This window comes from Dendrobates tinctorius, unplaced genomic scaffold (genome assembly GCF_039654945.1).
Source record: "Dendrobates tinctorius isolate UK_male_01 unplaced genomic scaffold, ASM3965494v1 ptg000098l, whole genome shotgun sequence".
In the NCBI taxonomy this organism is placed as follows: domain Eukaryota; kingdom Metazoa; phylum Chordata; class Amphibia; order Anura; family Dendrobatidae; genus Dendrobates; species Dendrobates tinctorius.
The window spans coordinates 979,751-1,003,936 of NW_027361766.1; the positions used below are offsets into that span (position 1 = coordinate 979,751).

Consider the following 24,186-nt stretch of genomic DNA (forward strand, 5'->3'; position numbering starts at 1 on the left):
CATTTCCCCCCTCCCCAGCTCACTCTCATCTCCCCCGCTGGGCTCATTCACCCCCCAAACTCACTCTCATCTCCCCCGCTGGGCTCATTCACCCCCCCCAGCTCACTCTCATCTCCCCCGCTGGGCTCATTCACCCCCCCCAGCTCACTCTCATCTCCCCCGCTGGGCTCATTCACCCCCCCAGCTCACTCTCATCTCCCCCGCTGGGCTCATTCACCCCCCCAGCTCACTCTCATCTCCCCCGCTGGGCTCATTCACCCCCCAGCTCACTCTCATCTCCCCCGCTGGGCTCTCCCCCCCCCCCCCCCAGGCTCACTCTCATCTCCCCTGCTGGGCTCATTTCCCCCCTCCCCAGCTCACTCTCATTTCCCCCGCTGGGCTCATTTCCCCCCTCCCCAGCTCACTCTCATCTCCCCCGCTGGGCTCATTCCCCCCCCCCAGCTCACTCTCCTCTCCCCCGTTGGGCTCATTCACCCCCCTAACTCACTCTCATCTCCCCCCAGCTCACTCTCATCTCCCCCGCTGGGCTCATTTCCCCCCCAGCTCACTCTCCTCTCCCCCCTCCCCAGCTCACTCTCATCTCCCCCGCTGGTCTCATTCCCCCCCCCCCAGCTCGCTCTCATCTCCCCCGCTGGGCTCATTTCCCCCCCAACTCACTCTCATCTCCCCTGCTGGGCTCATTTCCCCCCACCCACACACACACAGCTTACTCTCATTTCTTCTCCCCCCCCCAGCTTACTCATCTCCCCCCCCCCACCCCCCAGCTCACTCATCTCCCCCTCTGGGCTCATTCTCCCCCCAGCCCTGCCGCAACTAATTATCAACGCCGCTCACCTGAGTCCAGGCGCCGGTAACTTTTTCTTGTCAGAGTGCGCGGTCACGTGGTACTGCTCATTAAGGTCATGAATATGGGCACCACGCCTATAGGAGAGGAGTAGCGTCCATATTCATGACCTTAATGAGCGATAACGTGGACCGCGTGCTCTCACAGGAAAAAACAGTGGTCAGTATGATGTTTTGCAGAGAGTGGGGGACCGACCCCGGACTTATAAATAAAAAAAAAACAAAAAAAAACTTGTTCAGGTGCCGAGTGGGCCCCCCCCCATCTCGCCAGGGCCCTGGCACTTTCCCGGGTTCGCCGGGTGCTGACGCCGGCCTTGTTTGTACATCCAGCCATAGTGAGAACTGCTAACAACTGAGCAGTGGTATTGCTTGGTGTTAACCCCACTTATTTGATATTGATGACCTATCTTACAAACTTTCTATTTATTTTATTTATTTTTTTTTAATTTTATATCCTCGGCTAAGCCTGTGTATTTAGTGAAGTGTCGGCGTGTTAATAGACTCTCCTACCACTGTCTTCTCCAGTATCCAGTACTGTGCTGCTGCTCTTCTCTTCAGACTTTCTGGATCATACTGTTCTGCGTAACCCGAAAGTGACTTTTACAATGTAGTCTCTGAATTATCAGATCCAGGTTCCATAGACAATCATTTTAAAAGACTTCCAGCTCACACACAGCACAGTGTGACCTGGGGAATCTGTATTGTCACGCGAGTCTGAAGAGAACCGCAACAGCGCTGGATACTGGAGAGGGTATGGCACTGTTAGTATATTAGCACATTGCAGTACATATACACAGGTTTAGTGGACAGAAATTCATGGGAGGGCTTCTTTAAGAATGAACCATAAATATCAAAATAATCTTTATTTTTATATAGCGCTAACATATTCATTCATATTCATTTATATAGCGCTAACATATTCATATATTTACAATTTGCACACATTATCACTGTCCCCGATGGGGCTCACAATCTAAATACCCTATCAGTATGTCTTTCGAATGTGGGAGGAAAACGGAGTACCTGGAGGAAACCCACGCAAACACGGGGAGAACATACAAACTCCTTGCAGATGTTGTCCTTGGTGGGATTCGAACCCAGGACTCCAGAGCTGCAAAGCATCAGTGCTATCCACTGAGCCACCGTGCTGCCCCAACCTTAACAATCTCTTTTTATTAACCATTGTTGCTGGTTATAATAATGCAATGTCCCTTCTTTCAGAAACGCCCTCTTTTATAAGACCCCTTGAAGACAGAACAGTGGCTCGTGGGGAGACTGCTGTCCTGCAGTGCATAGCGGGAGGAAGCCCAGCACCTCGCTTGAACTGGACCAAAGACGACGGGCCCCTGATGGTAACAGAACGCCACTTTTTTGCAGCCGCAAATCAGCTGCTCATTATTGTTGATGCAGGCCCAGAGGATGCTGGGAAATACACATGCAGCATGTCTAATACCCTTGGAACTGAGCGGGGTCACATCAACCTATATGTCTTGTCATCACCAAACTGTGACTCCTCACAAACCATCATTGGCTATGAAGAAGATGGGTGGACTACTGTTGGGATCGTCATAATTGTGGTTGTCTGCTGTGTCGTGGGGACATCATTGGTCTGGGTGATTGTTATATACCATATGAGAAGGAAAAGTGAAGACTACAGCATCACCAATACCGGTAAGTTGCTGTATCACGGCTATTCACTTCTATTTCACAATAGGCGACCCTGGCTTGTGTCATGGGTAATGAATTGACTGAAGTTTTATCCTGATTGTTAATTTCAGGCATTATTGGTCATCAGAAATATAGGGCTAGTAACTGCTCCTTCTGGCAGGAATCTCCCCAGAGTACACCATTTTTCCTACGTTTAGATGCACACACACGCCCGTCACCTGCAAGGCTTACATGTTGTTGACCTCAGAAACATGACAAAGCAAATTCAGCCTCTGTGCCCTTCATGTCTCCGCCTGCTTCATCCCGATAAATGATGTACACTGAAAAGCCGATGGTAACGAATTGAATTGTACAGCTAACCACAAAGCACGCTGCCAAGCAAGGCTTGGGAATACGTTACGATCTTGAAAAGCAAAATCCAGATACCGATGATGTGAGCCTTTTCATCTGCTGTGCACAGAACTCTGCTGGGATCTTAGTAATCTAATATGTTCAGTTCCTAGCTAGGAACCTGCAGAGGCCTCTATTGTAGGTCATGGGTGGGAGCGATTACACAGGTCTTATTGTTTACTAAAAAGAAATGTGCCGGAATTAACCCCCCCCACAGAGCCTAATGTGTGAGGACTATGCCCACTAGATGTCTCGTGGAACTCTCTAACTTTGTTTTTGCTCACTGAGACCTGCAGTCTGCGGCAGCATTTCCATTTTAAAATTGTCCATAAATGGAAAATTTGACTAATAGCCCTATTTTCATATTTGTTTTTTTCACTTTCAGAGAGATTGCGATTTTTTTTTTTTTTTTTTTTTTTTTTTTTTTAAGCAATGAAAGTAAAAGGATTGGCTACTTTTTATTTATCTTTTCTTCTCAATACACTGACAAATAAGCTTGGTTTTTTTTTGGGGGGGGAGGGTCGATTTGTAGTTTTTTTTTCTTTGCCCTTTTTGTCCCCATTTTACCATATAGTGTGCTAAAAAATAAATTCTGGGTGGATTGGTAGAAAAAAAACACCTAATTTTCTTGTTTATACAGCATTCATTGTGCAGTAGAAATGATCTGGCAATAAGCTTCTTCAGGTCAAAACAAAACTTGTGATACCAAAGTTTTAGTTGTTTATTTTTTTTTAAGATTTTGATTTAAAAAAAATTGCAGAACTTAGTATAAATAGAACTTAGTTTGTGTCACTTTTTTTTAACCCGAAACTTTTTTTCTTATTTCTCGATCAATGGACTTGTGTGAGGGTTAGTTTTTAGTAAGGTGAGCTTTAATTTTATTGGTAACATTTTGGGGTACATATGTGTGTCCATCCATCCATACCATACCATACCAATATCTATTGTGTGGGGAAATGGGGTGATTTTATTTATTTTTTAACATTTTTAAATATTATGAAAACCCATCTCTTCAAAGAAGCCTATCACATCAACTACTCAGCAAGCTAACTTTGCCCTGTTCCCTCCTTCCAAATATTATTCTGAATCTGCACCCTACTATTCATCTGTCTCCACACCCTTCATGCACATGATAACTGCACTTGATACTTGTCTATTGCGCTTAAACACACGGGCTGATGACCGGATCATGCAGCTTTATATGAAAATCCCTATTATAATTGCCAGACCTGAATTAACAAGCATTTCTCACCTACTGTGTCCCCCCATTTCCTTGTAGATTGTAAGCTTGCGAGCAGGGACCTCACTCCTAATGTCATTGTTTGAATTGTCTTAACTTGTATTGAATTTATTGTCTGTACATGTCCCCGCTTAATTGTAAAGTGCTGCGGAATATGTTGGCGCTATATAAATAAAAATTATTATTATTATTATTATTATTATTATTATGTCTGTCACTAGAATAAGCGCTATTAACTTGCAAATATGAGGTTAATCTGCAGGTTATTGGCAATACTAACCTGTCCAGTGCCCATACTTGGCTGAATGCTGCGGGGAGAAAATTAACTTTCCCACGGGAGCATTGCAGTTTTTCACAGGGGCAAAGCCGTGAGTATACAGAGCAGCCGCTGTAACTGTGCTGGCCCCACTCCGTGACTGAAAATGAATGCTGCCTGGAAGGTTAAAGTACCTTTTCTCCCCCCAGGGGCTATATGCAGTCTTCAGGTAGGTTACTAATGCTAAATTGACCCCATATCTACTTGTTAATAACATTTTTTTTCTGGTAACAGGTTCTCTTTTACTGCCATCCATTCTTTTTATCCCTGTTAGGCTCTTGAGCTTGCAATTATCTGACTATCTCATATGCAATCCCGCCTGGGTGAAAGATGAGCGTCAGTGACTTTCAGTAATCACCTTGTTGCTATGGTAGCTCATTGCGCCCCCACCCACTTCCCAAGATCTTGCGTGGAGAGGAGTGGGACGTGGATTGCAACTATGACAGCGGCATCTAAATGACTAAACATCAGTGACTGCAGCTGGGCAGGTGCCTGCTCTATACACCCATATATAACATATAATGTACATGTGTGTGCTACATTGGGAGAAGTTTAAACTTGCTACGTTTTGGAAAGGCTAGGTCCCTAGTAATCCGCAGTACAACACAAGTATACAGTTAGGTCCATATATATTTGGACAGAGACAAAACCTTCCAAATGCAAGCACCACACCTCGAATCAACTCCAGGCCTTTTATCTGCTTAATTGAGAATGACACAATGAAGGGATTGCCCACACCTGTCCATGAAATAGCCTTGGAGTCAATTGTCCAATTACTTTTGGTCCCTTTAAAAACGGGGTGGCACATGTTAAGGAGCTGAAACTCCTAAACCCTTCATCCAATTTTAATGTGGATACCCTCAAATGAAAGCTGAAAATCTGAACTTCAACTGCATCTGAATTGTTTTGTTTAAAATTCATTGTGGTAATGTCTAGAACCAAAATTAGAAAAATGTTGTCTGTCCAAATATATATGGACCTAACTGTGTTCACATGGTAAATTTTTTCTATTGGGAAGTTCCAAAACAAGTTGGAGACTCGCCCCTACCGCACAATTGCATGTAGATGTACCCCTACTCAATAAAGCTAGTTTCCATGTGTCAATGTTAAACCTGCTAATTCGTCATTTCCGTTCTACAGTGCATATTCAGTAACACATTAAATACATGCAGATTTCCAGCATCTGAAGGTGCCCTAACAGCATCGCATTGCCTCAGGCTATGTGCACATGGTGCAGAATTACCTGCAGGTTTTTTCCATGCGGAGCCTCAGGTAAAACCGCAGGTAAAATGACCTGCGGTTTTCCTACGGTTTGGTCTGCGGTTTTGCCCTGCGGTTTCACACCTCTACTATGTTAAAGGTGTGAAACCGCTGCGGAAACCGCCCAAACAATTGACATGCTGCAGTTTGAAAACCGCGCGGAAAAAACCGCACCGTGAGCACAGCGTTTTTGAAACCCCATAGGGTTTCATTGTACTGTACTTTGTCAACGGAACTGCTGCATTTCCGCAGGGGCAAAACCGCTGCGGAAACGCAGCAGAATCCGCACCGTGTGCACACAGCCTAAGGCCTCACACACCCATCAGGATTTCTCACTTGTTTTGTGAAAGTTATGAAGTGAATGAGATCTGATACCTCTACTGTATGGCGATTGTTACATCTGGAATTATTGTATTCTATACACAGGAAACATTTACTAGAGTCAGCGATTGGTTAATCTTTTATATATTTTGTCTCATTTCTTCAGAGGACCTGAATCTACCTGCTGACATCCCCAGCTACCTGTCTTCCCAAGGAACCCTGTCTGAGCCGCCAGAAGGGTACAGTAACTCCGAGGCTGGCAGCCATCAACAGCTCATGCCTCCTGCCAGCGGCTGTGTTCACAAGGGGACAGATGGTAAGTACATGGCGTCCAGAGCACAGCTTCCTTTTTTACATGTCACAACTATAATATTTGTCAAGTTAAATGTATCTGGCAGACATCTTACGCTAAATGCTTCTGATTTTACTTTTCCTGCTTTTATCTTTTATGTAATGAAGGAAGAACAATTTGGGCAGAAAAATGTTCACATATAGGGATGTAAATTTTCCATGGAGATGGCGATCTCGCAATTTACCCATAGACAGGAGTGGCACTGTTTGAGAGGGGTTTTTAATTTTTTTTTTTTTTTTTTTTTTTTTTTTTTTTATTGTAAACACTTCCTGTCCTCTGCCATACATGTACTGCACCGTGGGCAAGGAGTACATGTACAATGCAGTGATGAAACTGGCTCACAAGCAGTCTTTCATCAACAGCAGGTGTCAGCTGTATATTATAGCCCTGCTCACAGGCATTTCATTCTTGAGTTGCAGCTTTCTATGGCGGCCGACAACCTTATCTAATTTATTTGAGGGATGCTAAAACATTTGTTACAATAAAACTGTGTCCAACCTATGATTGTTCGGACTTGAAGTAAAGATTTCATTCTAAATTTAGTCATTTAGTCTGTTTCCCAAAAATATGAATATCAATTAAAACGTTATGGCAACAATAACAACTGAAATTCATGCCAAAAGCACTCCCCTACCCTGAACTGAAAAAAACGTTTTCGCGTTACTAGTTGCTTAAAGATGCTGGAAAGCTTCATGACGCCTCAGAAAAGCAATCTATTAAATTCTACACCCCATAAACCAAATGGCCCCTTCTGAGCCCTGCACTGAGCCCAGGTAACGTTGACATGTCACATTGCTTCAGAGTGGAGATCCCACCTAACCGGCTTTTCTAGACTCTAATTATTTTAAAATCTGTTGAGTGGCTAGATTGTCAGTGTGAGATCGGTGATACTATAACACTTGCTACACCCGAATTAAGAAAGGTACTGTAGGAACACAGCAGCCCCGTACATTGCTTAGCGGCCACAACAGAGTACTGCACTTTATCATTCAAGTGAATGTACTGCAGTATCTGGCAATGTAGCAGGCTGCTGTGTTCCGCCCCTTACATCTTCGTTCTGGATTCTGTTGCAACAGTTTTTAGCTATCGGTTGGGGTGGCCTGAGCCCCATAAATTTCATATTGAGAGAGACTATCAATTGTTAGGTAAGTAACAAGCCATTTAGCAATGTATGCAACTGAAGAAAAGGTCTGCACTCTGTCCTCCAGGATGAACTCCTTTTTATTAAAAAATCACGTGCATAGACAACTTTAAGATACGTATCACAACATCCTCTTACGCATTTCGGAATTAAATTCCTTAATCACAGCCTATGATTAAGGAATTTCATTCCGAAACACGTAAGAGGATGTTCTGCTATATGTATTTGTCAATGTAAATAAATATATGGTGAGCATATCTCCAGAAGCACAAGCACGGTGCTATAAATCATCATTCATCAAACTGAGGCCACAAATATGTTCTTTTGGCTTCTGTCTGCCCTATATGCATTGGCATACCATTACCTGTATAGAAAAGCACATCAGACTGCACTTTCCTAATCAGAAAGCCACTACTAAGAAATGTATACCATGTTTTTCTTTCAAGTGTGTCTCAATGGTGTTGATGGATGTATCTGCTTCCATCCTAACTGCTTCCATCCTAACAATGACCTTTGTCTGGTGCATAACTCCTGAGCATTTGTTCAGTCTGGTCCATGCCTTATTGGCATGGACCAGCACAGTGCGGGACCGAGAGGCCTCCGTTTTGGTAGTCAAGGTTCTAATGGTTGAAACTTACACTGCAATATACTGTTGTTCTCCCTAAGGTTTGTACGTGGATACCGGTAGTGAGTCAGATGCTGAAATCCTGAATGCGCAGTATGCATCTAATATGCAGAATGGGAGAATCCAGCAATTGTATGGTCGCGGCAATGGCTTACATTCTATAGACAGAAGGGACAGCCTTCCCGTTCCAGGTAAGGCTACTTTCACACATCAGGTTTTCGGCGTCAGGCGCGATCCGGCGTCGTGCCGGAATGCCGGATCCGGCAAATGTTTTGTAAAACCTGATGTGCCGGATCCGGTTTTCTGCCGGATCCGTCTTGTTCTTGACAGACAAAACCGGATCCGTCTCATCCGGTTCATCCGTTTTTCTATCCGTTTTTCGACGGATTACGCCGGATCTGGTTTTTAAAATTGACCCTTGTGGCCTTCCGAACGGGATTGGCTACTGGAAAACTATATATAGCATGTTCCTACAGCCCTTCTTTGACAGGTTGTAGAGGAGAAAGTGCAGGTTGGAGAGAAGAGCAAGTTACTGGCGAAGATGGATGTTGTCATTGGAAATATTACCACTAGAAGTTCTGTGACGGTTTCAGTAATGAGGGACAATTTTGCACTATACTTTATGTCACCTCAAGGCAGAGTACACTGGCAGGATGACAGAGTGTGAAAGATTTGTGCCCTAACCAAACTTGTGTACCTTCTGGACCAACAGTATATACCTTTGCCAACCAAAGTTGGCTATCTTGTCATGGTCTTACTATTTTTAGCTTTAGGCCACAGGTGTGTACCTGGTTGTGTTTTATGCAAAGTATTTCACCTTTTAACAAAAGTTGTGTACATTGTTAGGAAATCACCAACAATAAACACAACTTTTCAGGTGAAATACTTTGCTTCAAACACAACCAGGAACACAACTGTGGCAAAAAGCTAAAATTTACCCACAGTTATATACCTTGTTTTGAATACCTTTTTACCTTTTAAATACCCTGTATTTAACCTTTTTTTTTAAACCTATTTCGCCGCAGAAAGAAATGACAGACAACCAGTGTAAACAATAATTTAACTTTTATTTAAAATATTTTTTTTGTGTAAACTGTTTTTATAGTTAAAAAAACTTTTTTAATAAAGGTTTGAAACCAACCAAATGGGCATTTTTATTACAAAAAAAACATTATAACTCGGTGTAGTGTGGGGTGGAAATACTGCTGGAGGGGCTGCGGGACACTTCGACAATGGGAGTGTGGAGAGAGGACTGGGATCGTGGTGGGGAAGGAACAGTTAGAGGTGATGGTGTGGAAACAGCTACAGAATGGGTGGACATGTGGGAGGCAGAAGAGGTGGTGGGCGGTGGAGTGGAGGGTTGGGCAGGGACTGTAGGAGCAGATGATGTTGATGGAAAGTTGTATGGGGAAGGAGTTTGGTACGGGGAAGGAGTTTGGTACGGGGAAGGAGTTTGGTACGGGGAAGGAGTTTGGTACGGGGCAGGTTGCTGGAAGTGGGGAGATGTCTGGTACTGGGGAGGTTGCTGGTACTGGGAAGGTTGCTGGTACTGGGAAGGTTGCTGGTATGTAATAGGAGGGGGGAGGATGGAAAGTGGCTGGAGGGGGTGCAGATGTAATAGGAGGGGGAGGATGGAAAGTGGCTGGAGGGGGTGCAGATGTAATAGGAGGGGGAGGATGGAAAGTGGCTGGAGGGGGTGCAGATGTAATAGGAGGGGGAGGATGGAAAGTGGCTGGAGGGGGTGCAGGTGGAGGAACTACAGTGGTGGGAGGTGGAGGTTGGGAGGTAACCTACTGTAGAGCACCGTGGCACGAATGCATTACATGCATCTGCTGGGTAGGAGATAGTGTTGCCATGCGCTCCACAACAGACCTGAAAAAGGTGTGGTTTGGCGAAGATCTTGCTTCTGAATGCATGGTTTGCAGAAGTGTCTTCACCTCCAGAATGCTGGAGTTGATCTGCTGAAAGCCTGCGGAGATTTGCTCTGACAAGACTTTTAGACAGTTCTGGAAAGATGCATTCAGATGCAAGAACTCTGGCGCATAACTCTTTTCCTGACCCCTCTGCCGCTGCCGCCCAGTACCCGCAGGTGTACTAGAGGTGGCAGGGGCAGAAGGGTGGGGTAAAGGGAAAGCGATCTCCTCACCAGCAGCTTCATGTAATGTAGGCGGCCACGATGCTCCTGTGCTGGTGGATGGGACAGATGGGTCGAATGTGTGGGAAGGCTGGGAAGGTGCAGATGTACCGGGGCGGTCGAAGTGTCCCTCGGTGCCGGTCTCCTCAGGGATCGCCTCAGAAGGGTCCAATCGTGCAGGCTCCCGAGTGCTGCTCACCGTGCTGTGGAATAAAGAGAAAAAAAAACAATTAAAATACTGACATGGTATGGCCCTGGCTGAAAAAAAAAAAGTTACATCTAACATTTTTTTTCACATGTGGTGTGTAATATTTACCTTCTAGTGACCATTGTTTCCCGGAGGAACGACAGGGCTTGTGCGTACTTGTACTTGCTCCTGCGTCCTCCAGATCCACTCGGGGCCCGCATCTCTTTATTGAACTCCTTCTTGAAACGATCCCTCACAGACCGCCACCGATTCACAATTCTGTTCCCTGAAACGAGAAAGGAGTGGTTAGTATACAACATCAGTGTTTCACAAACTCCAGTCCTCATGGTCCCCAGGGGTCATGTTTTCAGGATTTCCATAGTAAATAGAAATCCTGAACACATGATCCGTGGGGACCACGAGGACTGGAGTTCGGGAAACACTGGTTTACATCAAGCAACCGGTACTGTATATACTTACGCTCTTTAATCTGGGCCCGAACATCGAGGTCCTCCCAGCGGCCCACAAGGAGCGAACAGATTTCCTCCCAGAGTCGTCGGGTAACGATAAGGTCAGCGTGGCGGCGGTCAGCCATATTCCAGAGCGGCTCCCTTTCTCTGACGAGATCGATGAGGTGGTCCACATCGAGTCCTCCATCCTCACCGTCAGAGTCGGGAGCACGCTGTGAAGGCTGTTAAAGAAAAAGACAAAAATAACATAATTAGCCTCCACAAAAGAAATGAAATAAAAAGTGCAAAAAAACAAAGCAAAAATATTTATACTTACACGCTGGTGACCGCCGCGTTGCTGTCGCCGACGACCCTGGGAGGCACTGCGAGGACCTCTTGGCCGAGCACCAGATTGGGAAGACTAGAGAAGAAAACAAAAAATGTTATGTCTTTGGATGTAGGCATTTGTTTGCTGTGTGTGGTCTGCAGAACATTGTTTTCTATGTGTTGTGTGTAGTGTGATGTTGTGTTTCTGCGTTTGATGCAAAAAACTTACCAATTGTGAGCCCACTCCAGGTGTCTGTCCACCCCTTCCTTCTTCTTCTGGGAGCTCCTCTTCATCTTGTGAATCCTGTTTTGAAATAAAAGGCAATGAATAGACATATATTACAGAGATGATGGATTTTGGAAATAAAAACACCGTCAAACGCTGACGATGCGAGGGAGGGCTCCCAGAAGATGATGTGCTGTCTTCCTGGTGGCGACACTCCATGCCTGTGGGTGGTGTTCCACCTGCTGCCATTGCTGCTGCTGCTGCTGCATCTATTGGGCGGCTGTTGAATAAAGAGAAACAAAGGGCCAATGAATATCTTGATATTCAATAGCCCTAGTTTGGAGGAATGGGGGATTTGATAATTACCGTTTCTAATCTGCTGCTGGCCTCCCCTCCTCAGCATGTTCCATTTGCTGCTCCATTTGGGGTGGTGGTGGTGCTGATGGTGCTGCAGTGGTCTCCTGCCTTCTCCTGCTGCGCTTGGTTGCTTTCTTGGGTGGCATGTTGGGTGTGGCTGTGGGTCCCACTGTCTTGCTTTTATATATGTCTTGTGGGCAGAGCTACTGAGCATGCTCAGACCAAAAAACCGGATCCGGCAACCGGATCCGGCTTTCGCCGGATCAGGCGCATTGCGGCGCTCATAGGCTTTCATTGTGTGAAAAAGACGGACGCGCCGGATCCGGCGTGTCCGGCTTTTTCGCCGGAGACAAAAAACGTTACAGTAGCCGTTTTTTCCAGACGCCGGATCGCGACACATTGCCGGATCCGGCGAAAACCGGATGAAACGCATGGCCATCCGGCGCAAATGCAAGTCAATGGGGGGGAAACCGGATCCGGCATTGCATTTCGCCGGATCCGGTTTCTGTCAAAAGCGCCGGATCGCGCCTGACGGCGAAAACCTGATGTGTGAAAGAGGCCTTAGAGAAACAATCACCCTGTAAAAATACTTGGGAAGTAGTTCTCTGTGGATGGCGATAATGGATTGCTGACAATAATGGTTTATTCAAAATGGTCTCAGCCTGGTTCCTGTCGCTTGTTTTCTCTGCAATAACTTGTTGCCTGTAACAATGTAAGGCTATGTGCACACGGTGCGGATTCTGCTGCGGATCCGCAGCGTTTATGGCCCTGCGGGTCCGCAGCAGTTTCTGCTGCGTTGTACAGTACCATTGTTTGCAATGGTAAAACCAAAAACGCTGTGCACAGCATGTCAATTCTTTGTGCGGATTCCGCTGGGGTTTCACACCTTCACCATTGTAGAGGTGTGAAACCGCAGGGCTAATCCGCAGGTAAACCGCAGGTCTTTTGACCTGAGATTTTACCTGCGGATTTTTACAAATCCGCGCGGAAAAATCCTTAGGACCAAAATCTACGTGTGCACATAGCCTAACATGATTTTACGTCACTATGGAAGAATCGGTGCCGCTGTCATGTGACTAGACATGGTTCTCGAACACATTGATGCAGGCAGTAAAGCGCAGAAGCTTGTGGACACGGAGGCTGATCATAGGGAGACAGGAGCTATGATGTTGAAATTCATTATTTCTGTTTGATAGAAAAACACTTAAACTGAACTTTTATCTCAGAGTGTATTAATCTCCAGCCAAAATGGAAAACCTGACTGTGCCCTGTAATCTGTGTGTAGTAACAGCTTTTGTAGCCTTTCCCCGCTGTTTATGCTCCATGCTGAAAAATGGATTTCTTGATGATGCAGTGATGAGGGTTTGTTGATTTTCTAGGTGGCGGCCAGCTTCTGATCTGTTCTGATTGTTACGACAATGCAAACATCTATTCGAGGACCAGGGAATTCTGTCCTTATACATACATTACAGAGGAGGACCCAATGGACCATGCATTGTCTAATCTAATAGCCCCCATTCCTAAGGACACATTTCCCAATCACTCACATAGCCTGACCACATCTGCTGCTGACATGTCTGCATTCCTCACCAGCTACGACAAGGACTGTGCAAAACCCAGCTGTGGTAAGCAACAAAACTCTCTCCACATCTGGCCTTGTAAACGTCATTATTTTCTTTTCTGGGATGAGAGATCATTTTTCCACTTCCTCGCTCTCCTTTAATACAACGGCATTATATTCTGCTGATATGACAGCTACAGCTGCGTGTCCTTAATTGCTCCATGTCTCCAAAGGACCGTTACTCACAAAGTAGATGAAAATGAGCTAATAAATATCTCAAGTATCTATCATTGTGATGCTTTACAGATTGCTTTAGGGGTTGAAGGAATGTAAGAAAAAAGATTACATGTACGTGATTTTGTGCCAAAGGGTTTAAGAAAAACAATCAAAAATGATCAGCCATGGATTGGTGCTTGTGTGTGTTTATTTCCACATTGTAAAATCTGTACCCCCTCTATATTTGTTTGCTGCTACCATGTGTTTACAAAATAGGTATAAGGCCAGGGTCACCCTTGCGAGTGCAGTGCGAGAAACTCTCGTCTCAATACCCGGCACTGCTGCTGGCACTTGGGACCGGAGTGTGCGGTGCATGTATTTCTATGCAGCTGCAGAGTGCCGGCGGCAGTGCTGGGTGTTGAGGTGAAAGACTCGCGTGAGTTTCTCGCAGTGCACTCGAAAGTGTGACCCCGGCCTAACTGTCTGATTACTGGGAAACCCCATTGATGTTTTTCCTCCATGCAACCGAATGCTGAATAAAGTTGCGTGGTCACTTATGTCTATTGGACAGGGCTGATGGCCAAGAACCGCACATGCCAATTTCTCTTAGTCCGATAGATGTTGACAAGAGTGACATTACACATCAGTAATGCTGCTTTATTTATTCCCTGAGTGCAGTGACAAACAGGTTTGGGGACCCCGCTCTATTGATCAAGGAGGACCCGCCAACTTACGTAGAGAGATGGGTGACACTGTAATCTGCTCCTACATCATGCTGCTGTCAGATTACATGACTGACTGGTTCGCTTTAAGCTCCTCCTAAAGTGAGCGGGAAAGATTTTAAAAAAACATAATCACTATGGGAGATTGTATTGTGTGATCAAAGTGAAATGAGTCTTAAGACTTGTATGCGTCAGCATGAGTGTGTAGTAATGTTCTGTACAATTGTATTCCGGTTAATCATTGACTAATTGTTTGTGCTTTTAGATTCCTTTCCTTGCCTGTCTTGGAGTATAAAGAAAGATGACAACCTTCCAGCAGCACATCCTCACTTCTCCAACCATCCTGTACCAGTCCATGAGAAAAGCCTTCTCAGAAATGAGGTGGCCTCTTCAATGAAGTCAGAAGAGCACCCCCTTCCTAGACCTTACACAAGATCATGTGACCAGGACTACGACTTGGGCAGGACTCTAAATATTGGAGATTACAAGGAAACAACTTAATGAGACCAAAGGAATCTGCTAGTCAGCTGACTTTTGTAATGACTACCTCAACATTGAATTAATGGCCAAAGAAGTGCTACAGTGGGTTTGTTTACAAGCGCATCATGTGGACCAATGCAAAAATCCTGTGTCAGACGGCAGCTGGATCACCGCTGTGTAGCTTGGACCGGTCATTATTTGAGCACTTCTACGTTTGCTTCAGAATGAGCTGGACTGACACGAACCTCTGTGAATAGGATGATGTGGCATCCTAATATCGGAAGAAACTAAAGACCTTTTTCCACGTTCTGTTCTTAATATTGCCATTGGATCTTTTTTTATTATGTTTGCAAATGTTTTGTGACTATGCCTAGATGCAAGCATGTACCTGTAAACCGTTGCCGAAAAATCATCATATTCACAGGGTACACATGTACTGTGATGATCCATCTGAGAATGTGAAAGCGGAAAGTGAGAAAATACTATGGCCCCTATAGCTCATATTTAGACCACCCATGAAGCCATTTGCCCATTGCTCTAAATTCAATAGTTGCATACAGCGCCTCTGTGTGGAAGATCGAATCAGTGCATTATTCTGTGACCACGTGTCTAGGGGTTGCATTTCTAATGCGTAATGTTAAAGATGGCCAGTGCGGGAACACTTCTATTGACAGAGAAATTGTACTTATGTCCTCAGATTGAAAAATGCAGACTGCTCGTTCAGTACCTTATGGAACACATACCCAGTCAGGCGTCCATGCTTGAGTTATGTCACTCCATAGAAAATTTTATGCTAAACAGAAGGAATTTTTTAATATACTAGACTATTTGTCAATTGTGATTACCGTTTGGTTCTGATTCTTATAGGGCATATGGTGCTGTGCAATCAGCCATATATACACATGTGCATAGCTATAATTTATTATGAAAGCTGATTAATCAGATGCCACGTTCCTACAATCATAGGTTCTTTCAATTTTTCCTTTTTTTGTGTTTGTGGTTACATGTATGAAACAAAGATACTCCCTAAATAATAGAAACTGAATTGCCACTACAGAGTATCTTCGGCGTGCTCGAATACTATGTTCGAGTCACCGCAACACATGCAGGGATTGCCTAACAGCTGCGAGACATGCAACTGCGACAACTCGGAACATATTATTCGAGAAAGCCGAATATACTGTTGGCACCCAAACGTGCTCTGATAACACCTTATCCTAGCACTTTCGTTCATCACTAGTAATAAACTGTCATTTTGATATTTTTTTTTTTTTTTAATTTAAGCACTTTTTATTCACTTGTTTGTACCAGAATTTAAAGATGGGTGCTAAAAAAATTTTTTAAAGGTGTTTTTCCACTTTAAAGTGGAGCCCAAACTTTTAGTATTTAAAGCAACGAATAGAGCAGGTACTCGCCCTCCACGTGTCCATTGCTCTGCAGCTGCACGAGTCTCCATATTTTGATTGCAGTGGCGATGTCACCGCTGCAGCCAACTACTGAGATCCATAACTCATGCTTCTCCTAGTACAGTGTTTGACACATAAGATCTTCCGGAAGTTCGCAGATCCAATGTTCTGTCCTTTGTAAAATGTATGAGTGCAGAGTTATGTGTTGAGCTTGGTTTTTGCAACAAATTGTAAGTGGAACTGTTACACACTAAAAGCGGCTTGTAGATGGACGGGCTTTACTATAAAGTAATGGCGAGTATGCAGCAGCTTCTACTGAGCATGTGCAAGAAATCAGTGTAGAAGGCGGGAGAACTGCGAAAAGCGCTTGTCAGTCAACTTGTGTGAAAAGAAAGCATTTTACAGCTTTGAATACTTTTTGGCCCCAATTCATCAGGAGCGTCTGATGAGTGGTATGCACAACACCAGAAAACTTACTCCTGTCACTGACCTGGTGTAAGATTTCTGACATAAGGTTCACCACAGTTCGTCATGAATTGGATAAGCTGCAGCGTCCTGCCCCAGCTACACCCATTTTGGCCAAGCTGGGAGAAACTAATGTGAAAACGTAAACTTTGCGCCAAAGTTTTGCTACTTTTCAAAGCAATTTAAACCAGAATTCTGTCAACATTGCTTTGATAAATCGGGTCCTTGGTCTGAGTCTGAATCCTGACTGTTCTGGAGCTTATCAGATTGATATTCACCTTCTTCTCTTACAGAATAAAGAAAAATAGTATTTGATCTGAAGTGTTCCCAATCCTGTGACAGGATCAGACTACACAGCTTCGCTTTTTTTTTTTTTTTTTTTTTCCCTTTGACTTTTTTTGTGTAGTCTGCTACCATGGAGACACATAAGTTTATATATCAGCCGTGTACACAGTCATAAGTATATATTCAATCATGTCTAGGTGATCTCCTTAATATGTGCAGTTTGTATTGTGAAATCTGGCGAACGATCACCTTTAAGTTCGGTGCCAATTTTGATGGCCACCTTTTGACTGTGGAGTTCTGATATTATGCCATTATTTCAACACTCCAATTCATTTACTTCATGGTCGTTGCTGCTTTACCATAACTCTTTATACTGATGCATGGAGGTTCAGTCCTACAAAAGTGCGTCATTGCCTCGTGACCGTACCGGGTGGCACAATTAGTCTCCTAGATGTATGGAATAATTGTATGTCTGCCAGTAATGGCATATGCTGCTCCTTAGGCCGGAACCACACATGCGAGACACTCGGACGAGTCTCGCATGTCAGTACCGGCACTGCCGCCTGCACTCGGGAGCGGAGCATGTGGCTGCATGTATTTCTATGCATCTTAATACCCAAATGCCGGGTATTTAGATGCGAGACTCGTCCGAGTTTCACGCATGTGTGATCCCGGTCCGTACTTTGACTATCTTTTATGTACACCTATGACAATATATTCTTCTTTGTCCTGTACTTGCAAATACTAATTCTGTGTAGTTTTAGCTCGTTCTTTGTCATTTTCTCGTGTTCTTGGTTTTTGTCCATAAGTATAGTATATTTGTAACCCCTACACATCGAGATGCACATTTACTTGTACATTAATACATTAACCTTTTGGAATTTGCCTACATACAATAGTAATGTTTGCACCATTACCAACTAAGACTTTGGGCAATATACTTGTAAAATTGCTTTCTGCAGTACAGATGACAAAGCCTGTAGTTGTGTTTTAGGGTTCATCAATATCAACTGTTCGTTAAAAACAGGCTCCGATTCATCAATTCATCATTGCTTTTACTCCAGTAATTTGTTAATTGGTGGCTTTAGTATTTTTATCTTATATTCGTAGTTTTGCACCATGTTTTTAAGCTTTTTTTTATTTCCTCGTCAACGTTGCTTTCCAGGTCTTATTGTGACTTTTTCCAAATATCCATTTTTTATTTAACGCTCATCTTACCCAAATCCTTGCCTTGATTAAAGTTTTTTGCGGAGATTTTTATTTTTTCAGTATGGAAGATTAGCGTGCAACGTTTTTTTCCTGGCTTTACAACAGCCCGTTACACAAGCGAAAGAACATTTTTGATTTCCGCTCCCCCTTTTCACCTAGGCAATGTAGATCCAAACTCCAGGCACGTGGCACTGATGCCTATGGAGTTCGTTAGTTTGTTTATTGTTCTTTTTCCTTTTCATTAGCTTTGTAAAGTTGTAACACTTTTTTTTCTTTTTTTTTTTTTTTTTTTAAATATACAGATGTATTTCAATGCTACAATTTATCCAAGCACTAAAATTCTACGACTTGTTAATTTCCCAAATGCGGCAACCAAAGATTCTAGGCTTCAATGCCGACTGTTCTATATGTAAATATACTTGTCATAAGATATTTTTGTACACATTGCACATACCTGTACTTTGGATGATAGTTTTTTTTTTGTTTTTTTTATTTGTGTTTTATGTTAATCATGCAGTGCTTTCGCCTACTATCAAATGACATTTTTATGAAAGCTTCCTCAATGCAGAGATCTGTGTGGATGAACTGTAGATATAAATATATTTCATTCTTATCGCCTCAACACTAAGCTTCGAAATGGCTCTTTAATGGTTAATCTTCCATGAAATGAATACGCATAAATTGTTTAGAGATGGCAAAGGACAAAGGCTTTTTTATGGTCTCAGCAGAATGTTGGGAATGGTGATGAATAGCGGAGATGAGTATGTAGCCACTTGCCCCGATGCCTTTTTATATTGCACCTGTATGTGGATGAGATGGCTAAGGTAATATGTGCTGCTACAATGAATTTATATGGCTTCTGGCAGAAGTGGAACTATTGACTGGCTCAGTGGGTTGTGTGATATCTGCAAATGTAAGCTATGACCTTCAAAATGAGTAGTTTTCTATCTACCATAAAACTGAAGACTGCTATGGAGATTGAATTTAAAATATGCTACACTTGCAAAATGTTTTGTAACTTTCTACCAAAAAATATAGACTTGTAAAAAGTGCCGGCAATCTTGCTTTAGAGGTCCTCAGAATAAGTGTCATAGCTGCACTCCATGGAACAGATTGTTTTATCCTCACACTACAATCAAGATCTTGTCCTTAGCGCATTGTAACCGAATTATAGTGGCAACCATGAGGCCCTCGGCCTTTTAAAAATGAAACTTGTGACAATCTGAGAAAATTGTAACTCCACTTTGTGACAATCTGCTTTGTGGTGTTGGCTATATATAGATGTATTTTTGTGTGTTTTTTTTTTTAATTCCATAAACCTTGTGTAAACCGGACAAATTTGAGAATTTTAGGTTCAAGCCACAAAGTTGTGCCACAGACTTTTCCTTTACTTTGCAGCATTCAGAAGATACCTCATTGTCATTCATGTTAGGCTACGTTCCCACGATGAGACACTGGTGCATTTTTGATGTTGCACCATTGCTGCACCTACATCTTAAATAGGTTGCTTACGTTTTTTGTGTGCGTTCGCATCAGTGTTTATCGTGTTTTTGACTTAGTTTTTTTCGGTGTTATGTTTTAAAGCTGCGAGAGAAATTTATTTACATGCTGCGGATTTGAAACACGCACTGCAGGTCAGTTTACGCAGTGTTTAAAAAGCATAGTGTGGATGAGACTTCTATAGCTCCCGTCCACTTTGCTGAAAGTATAAAATGCTGCGTTTTTGACAAAGCAAAAACTCGGAGCATCAGAAACGCACCGAAAGTTGATTGTGGGAACATAGCCTTAGTGTCATGATCTGCAAATGTCAGAAAAGTAGTTTGAATGTGGCTAAAGTGAATAAAGAGAAAACTTACTCATTGTTCATACTTGAATTAAATAAAACCTCCCCCTATCATGAGAGATCAGCGAAGCTTCCAACAACTTCTTGCTTTAACACACAATTAGATTATAAAGTAGATTAGATTAAAAAGACCACAATATTGCATATATAAAGTCTCTCTAACAATTTTGTGGAGCTTATCCTATGTTGAAGTTGAAAATTCATAATAGGCAAAATTGAGGCCACTCGTCACTATCGGTGGTCTGCGTTTTTATGACACCAAACTAACTTTTCATATCAAAACTTTTGACTATTCAGTTAGCATCCATTAGAATAGATGTTGGATTGTGACTTTGCACTTACCATTTATTCTCCATCCCTAAGATGTTTCATTTCACATTAACGGTCTCATTATAAATTATTTGCCAAGACAGTGTAAAAATCCATAGCAAATTTATTATAAAAATCGGCACACACTCAAAAGCACATAGCATAGTTACCACATCAATATAATCCAACTTTGAAATACAAAACCATATACTCAGCATTCTGCCCCACCCAGGGTTTCATCCTTTCGTCTTCTTCCAGGGGTCTTTGTTTTCAAACAATTACTTTCTTGGTTGCTGTGTGGCCATTAATGTGTGTTAAGGTGGCCTACTTGACTAGTCATCTGAATAGCTAAACCAGGTTGGCTTAGCTGTTGAAATAGGCCAGTTAGCCAGCCATCTTCTGCACCCTTCATTGGTCTCATGCCGATGCAGAATCTCTGTTCTGTGGCGAAACAATGCTGGGATTTTTGCCTCTTGATACATTGTCTCCAAACTATTAGGCACATTTTCCAACCTCAAGCTAGCAAAGGCAAAATACTTGGGTAGGTTTGGAAATGCTAAGTGGCCTATGCCAGTGCTAGTGCTAGCCTTGTATATGGCTATATTTTTTCCCCCCAAAGTTTTCTCTTTAAAAATTGAGTGCCAGAACTAGTCATAAAACCTTTAACTGATCCTACATACAACCTTCCGTACTTGGACCCACCTCCAGTAATGTAATTGTTAAATTTTCTTCAAACAGAAAAGAGGCTAAGGGGGTATCCCTCTTTCATAAATTGTTTGACACTGATAATTTGAGTTTGATATGACTATAAACTGCTTGATATAATTGTATACACTCCTAGCCCCAAATTTTTACGTTTCATTTTATTTTTTCCTGTTTTTATATATAATAAATACCGTATACTAAAGTGGAAAAATGTGATCTCAAGTTCTTAAGATAATGTATGGTAGATTGTGTTGCTGAAACTTTGTAATTGTTTTTTTTTTTTTTTCAATGAACATGCTTTTACACTAAGGTCTTACTGTACCTATTTTACAATTTACTCTGCCTCTACATTACCGACCACTCTCTTACAAGTAAAAATATTTGAATGTGTATGAAGCTTGATAAAACTTCTCTCACCCCCCGATGGGGGTGGTCTTTGTTGTCCTTTCTCATTCTCGGTTCCTTTACCAGCGGCCTGGGAGTTTGAGGGTCCTGTGCAGGATCTTAGTTGTTCCCAGTATTGAGATATAGATAGATAGATATAGAGATATATATATATATATATATATATATATATATATATATATATATATATATATATATATATAAAAATTTTACCTGAAAAATATAATTTATACTACAGGCTGGTTAGGGGAATCTCGTGTAGAATCTGTGGCCTATTTGCTTTGTACTTATCTAGCTTTTAAGCAAAGGAATATTGATTGCTATTCGAAGATCTTCAGCTTCCTTAATGTGGCTGTCAGACAGCGCATCCCAAGAAATCTGTCTGTCTCGGACAACTGAGGTCTTCAGCACAGAGCTGCATCAGTGTCTGCAAATAAAAAAGCAAGATAAAGCACTTTTTTCTCAATGTTTTCTTCTAAATTAGATTTTGTACAAGTACAGTAGATTGAAGGCCCCTTTACATTTAGCGATGCACCAGCGATCCGACCCGGTCAGGATCGCTGGTGCATCGCTAAATGATCGCTAGTGAGCTGTCACACAGGCAGACCTCACAGCGACGCAGCACATGATACTCACCTTTCACACACAGCGATCCTGACGTCCTCCGCCCACCTCCACACGTCGCTCGTCAGCGCCAGCAGGAAGCGCCCGACGAGAAACGGAGCCGGACATTCTCGCGCGATCAGCGATGGACAGCGGGGGAGTCGGTCGGAGGTAAGTATCACACACAGCGATATCGCTATAACGTCACAAAATCGGTGACATAGCGATATCGCTATGTGTAAAACCCCCTTTAGGCATAGAATTATGGCCTAAATCTTGAACCTTTTTAACCCTTTTACTCATTATCACAAAATTATATATTTAGTATGGATTATCTGCAAAGACTGAGTCTCGTTAATGGAAAGTCCCATGTTTGGTGAAAACCTAGATGTTGATCATAATCTGTCATTTCTTGATAGGCTTCTAGCTCACATTCATCAATCAATGCATGTAATTTCCCACAGTGATGGGGTTAACATGAGAGCTTTTATTCTTCTAACTCAGTGATAGGAATCTAATGTTCTGGTACTATGTATTCACACAATATAATCTATTCGAAAACATCTTGTGTGTGTCTGGTTTTCTTTGAATAATTTAAGACCTTATACTGAAGCCTTTGGGTGGTGGTAGCAAAATCTCTTTTAATGCCAAGTGCATTCAGTGTACAAATACATGGAGATAGAATAACATATAAATTTTACATTGCACTTGGCAAAAGTAGCTCATTATCTAGTAAAAAAAAAAATCCCCTATGGGAATATTGTTGGGAAATGTGTCGGGTTCTCTGCTTATCCGGCTGAGATGCCATGCTGGTGTTTATCCATCCAGTACTATTAGATGGATACTGCTTCCCTTATATTCTAAGTTTTAAAGCGGGATTCATCCCAAACTGTATTTAATGAAGATATAGGACCAGACTCATTATTGCATTTGCACTTTTTTTGTTTCTGGTGTTTTTCTCCAATTTTTCATTTGATCCTAATTATTTTAATTTGCACCTTTTTTTAAAGTCTAGTTTTAGCTCACCTGTTTTCATTTATCTTATGGTCTCCATTATGGTTGGCATGTAGAGTTTCCAGATGTTTTTACTTGATTCATCGTTCGAGCCTTTTCGAAAGGTGTGTACTCCAGTCCCTGCTGGAGTGACTTTATGTACGCGATCAAGACTTTGACGAATTTTTGTTCTATTTTGTCACGTGTGAATTTGTGCACTAAGGCTAGTTTCACACTTGCTTTTTTTTGCAGCGCGTTTTTCCCGCAAAAAAACGCATTGAAAAAACGCATACAAAAGCATACAACTGCTGCGTTTTTTTCAAGCATTTTTATGAGCATGCATGAAAAAAACGCAGCGTTTTTATGCGTTTGTATGCGTTTTTAGTGCGTTTTTACCGCGTTTGCGTTTTTTTCCAACATTAGGTGGCCCCTCACACTAACCCAAACCCTGACCCTAACCCTAACCCTGACCCTAACCCTTAACCAAATCATACTTAACCCTAACCCAAACCCTAAACCCTAACTAACCCTGACCCTAACCCTGACCCTAACCCTTAACAAAACCATACTTAACCCTGACCCTAACCCTTAACCAAACCATACTTAACCCTAATCCTGACCCTAACCCTGACCCTAACCCTTAACAAAACCATACTTAACCCTGACCCTAATCCTGACCCTAACCCTGACCCTAACCCTTAACCAAACCATACTTAACCCTAATCCTGACCCTAACCCTGACCCTAACCCTTAACAAAACCATACTTAACCCTAACCCTAACCCTGACCCTAACCCTTAACCAAACCATACTTAACCCTAATCCTGACCCTAACCCTGACCCTAACCCTTAACAAAACCATACTTAACCCTAACCCTGACCCTAACCCTTAACCAAACCATACTTAACCCTAATCCTGACCCTAACCCTGACCCTAACCCTGACCCTAACCCTTAACCAAACCATACTTAACCCTAATCCTGACCCTAACCCTAAACCCCCTTAACTAACCCTAACTCTAACCCAAACCCCTAAATTCCATGGTTAAAAAAAAAAAACGCATATGCAAAAAAACGCATACATGAGCATGCCAGTGCGCACATATGCGCATCCATAGGCTATAATGGCCATTTTTAGCGCAAAACGTGC

At 42.8% G+C, this 24,186-nt stretch overlaps 1 protein-coding gene across 2 annotated transcripts in view; it reads left to right on the forward strand.

Annotated features, from left to right (window-relative positions):
* LRIG2 (leucine rich repeats and immunoglobulin like domains 2) overlaps positions 1 to 22,608 on the forward strand; it is a 123,682-nt gene extending 101,074 nt beyond the window's left edge. Inside the window, exons 15-19 of one of the 2 annotated variants that reach the window (XM_073587052.1) lie at positions 2,065 to 2,514; positions 6,205 to 6,354; positions 8,198 to 8,347; positions 13,216 to 13,461; positions 14,601 to 22,608. In XM_073587052.1, coding sequence (XP_073443153.1) covers positions 2,065 to 2,514; positions 6,205 to 6,354; positions 8,198 to 8,347; positions 13,216 to 13,461; positions 14,601 to 14,836 — 1,232 coding nt within the window. In that variant the 3' untranslated portion in view covers positions 14,837 to 22,608. The remainder of the gene's footprint in view (positions 1 to 2,064; positions 2,515 to 6,204; positions 6,355 to 8,197; positions 8,348 to 13,215; positions 13,462 to 14,600) is intronic. The other variant, XM_073587053.1, reaches the window with a different exon arrangement.
* The last annotated feature ends 1,578 nt before the right edge of the window (positions 22,609 to 24,186 follow it).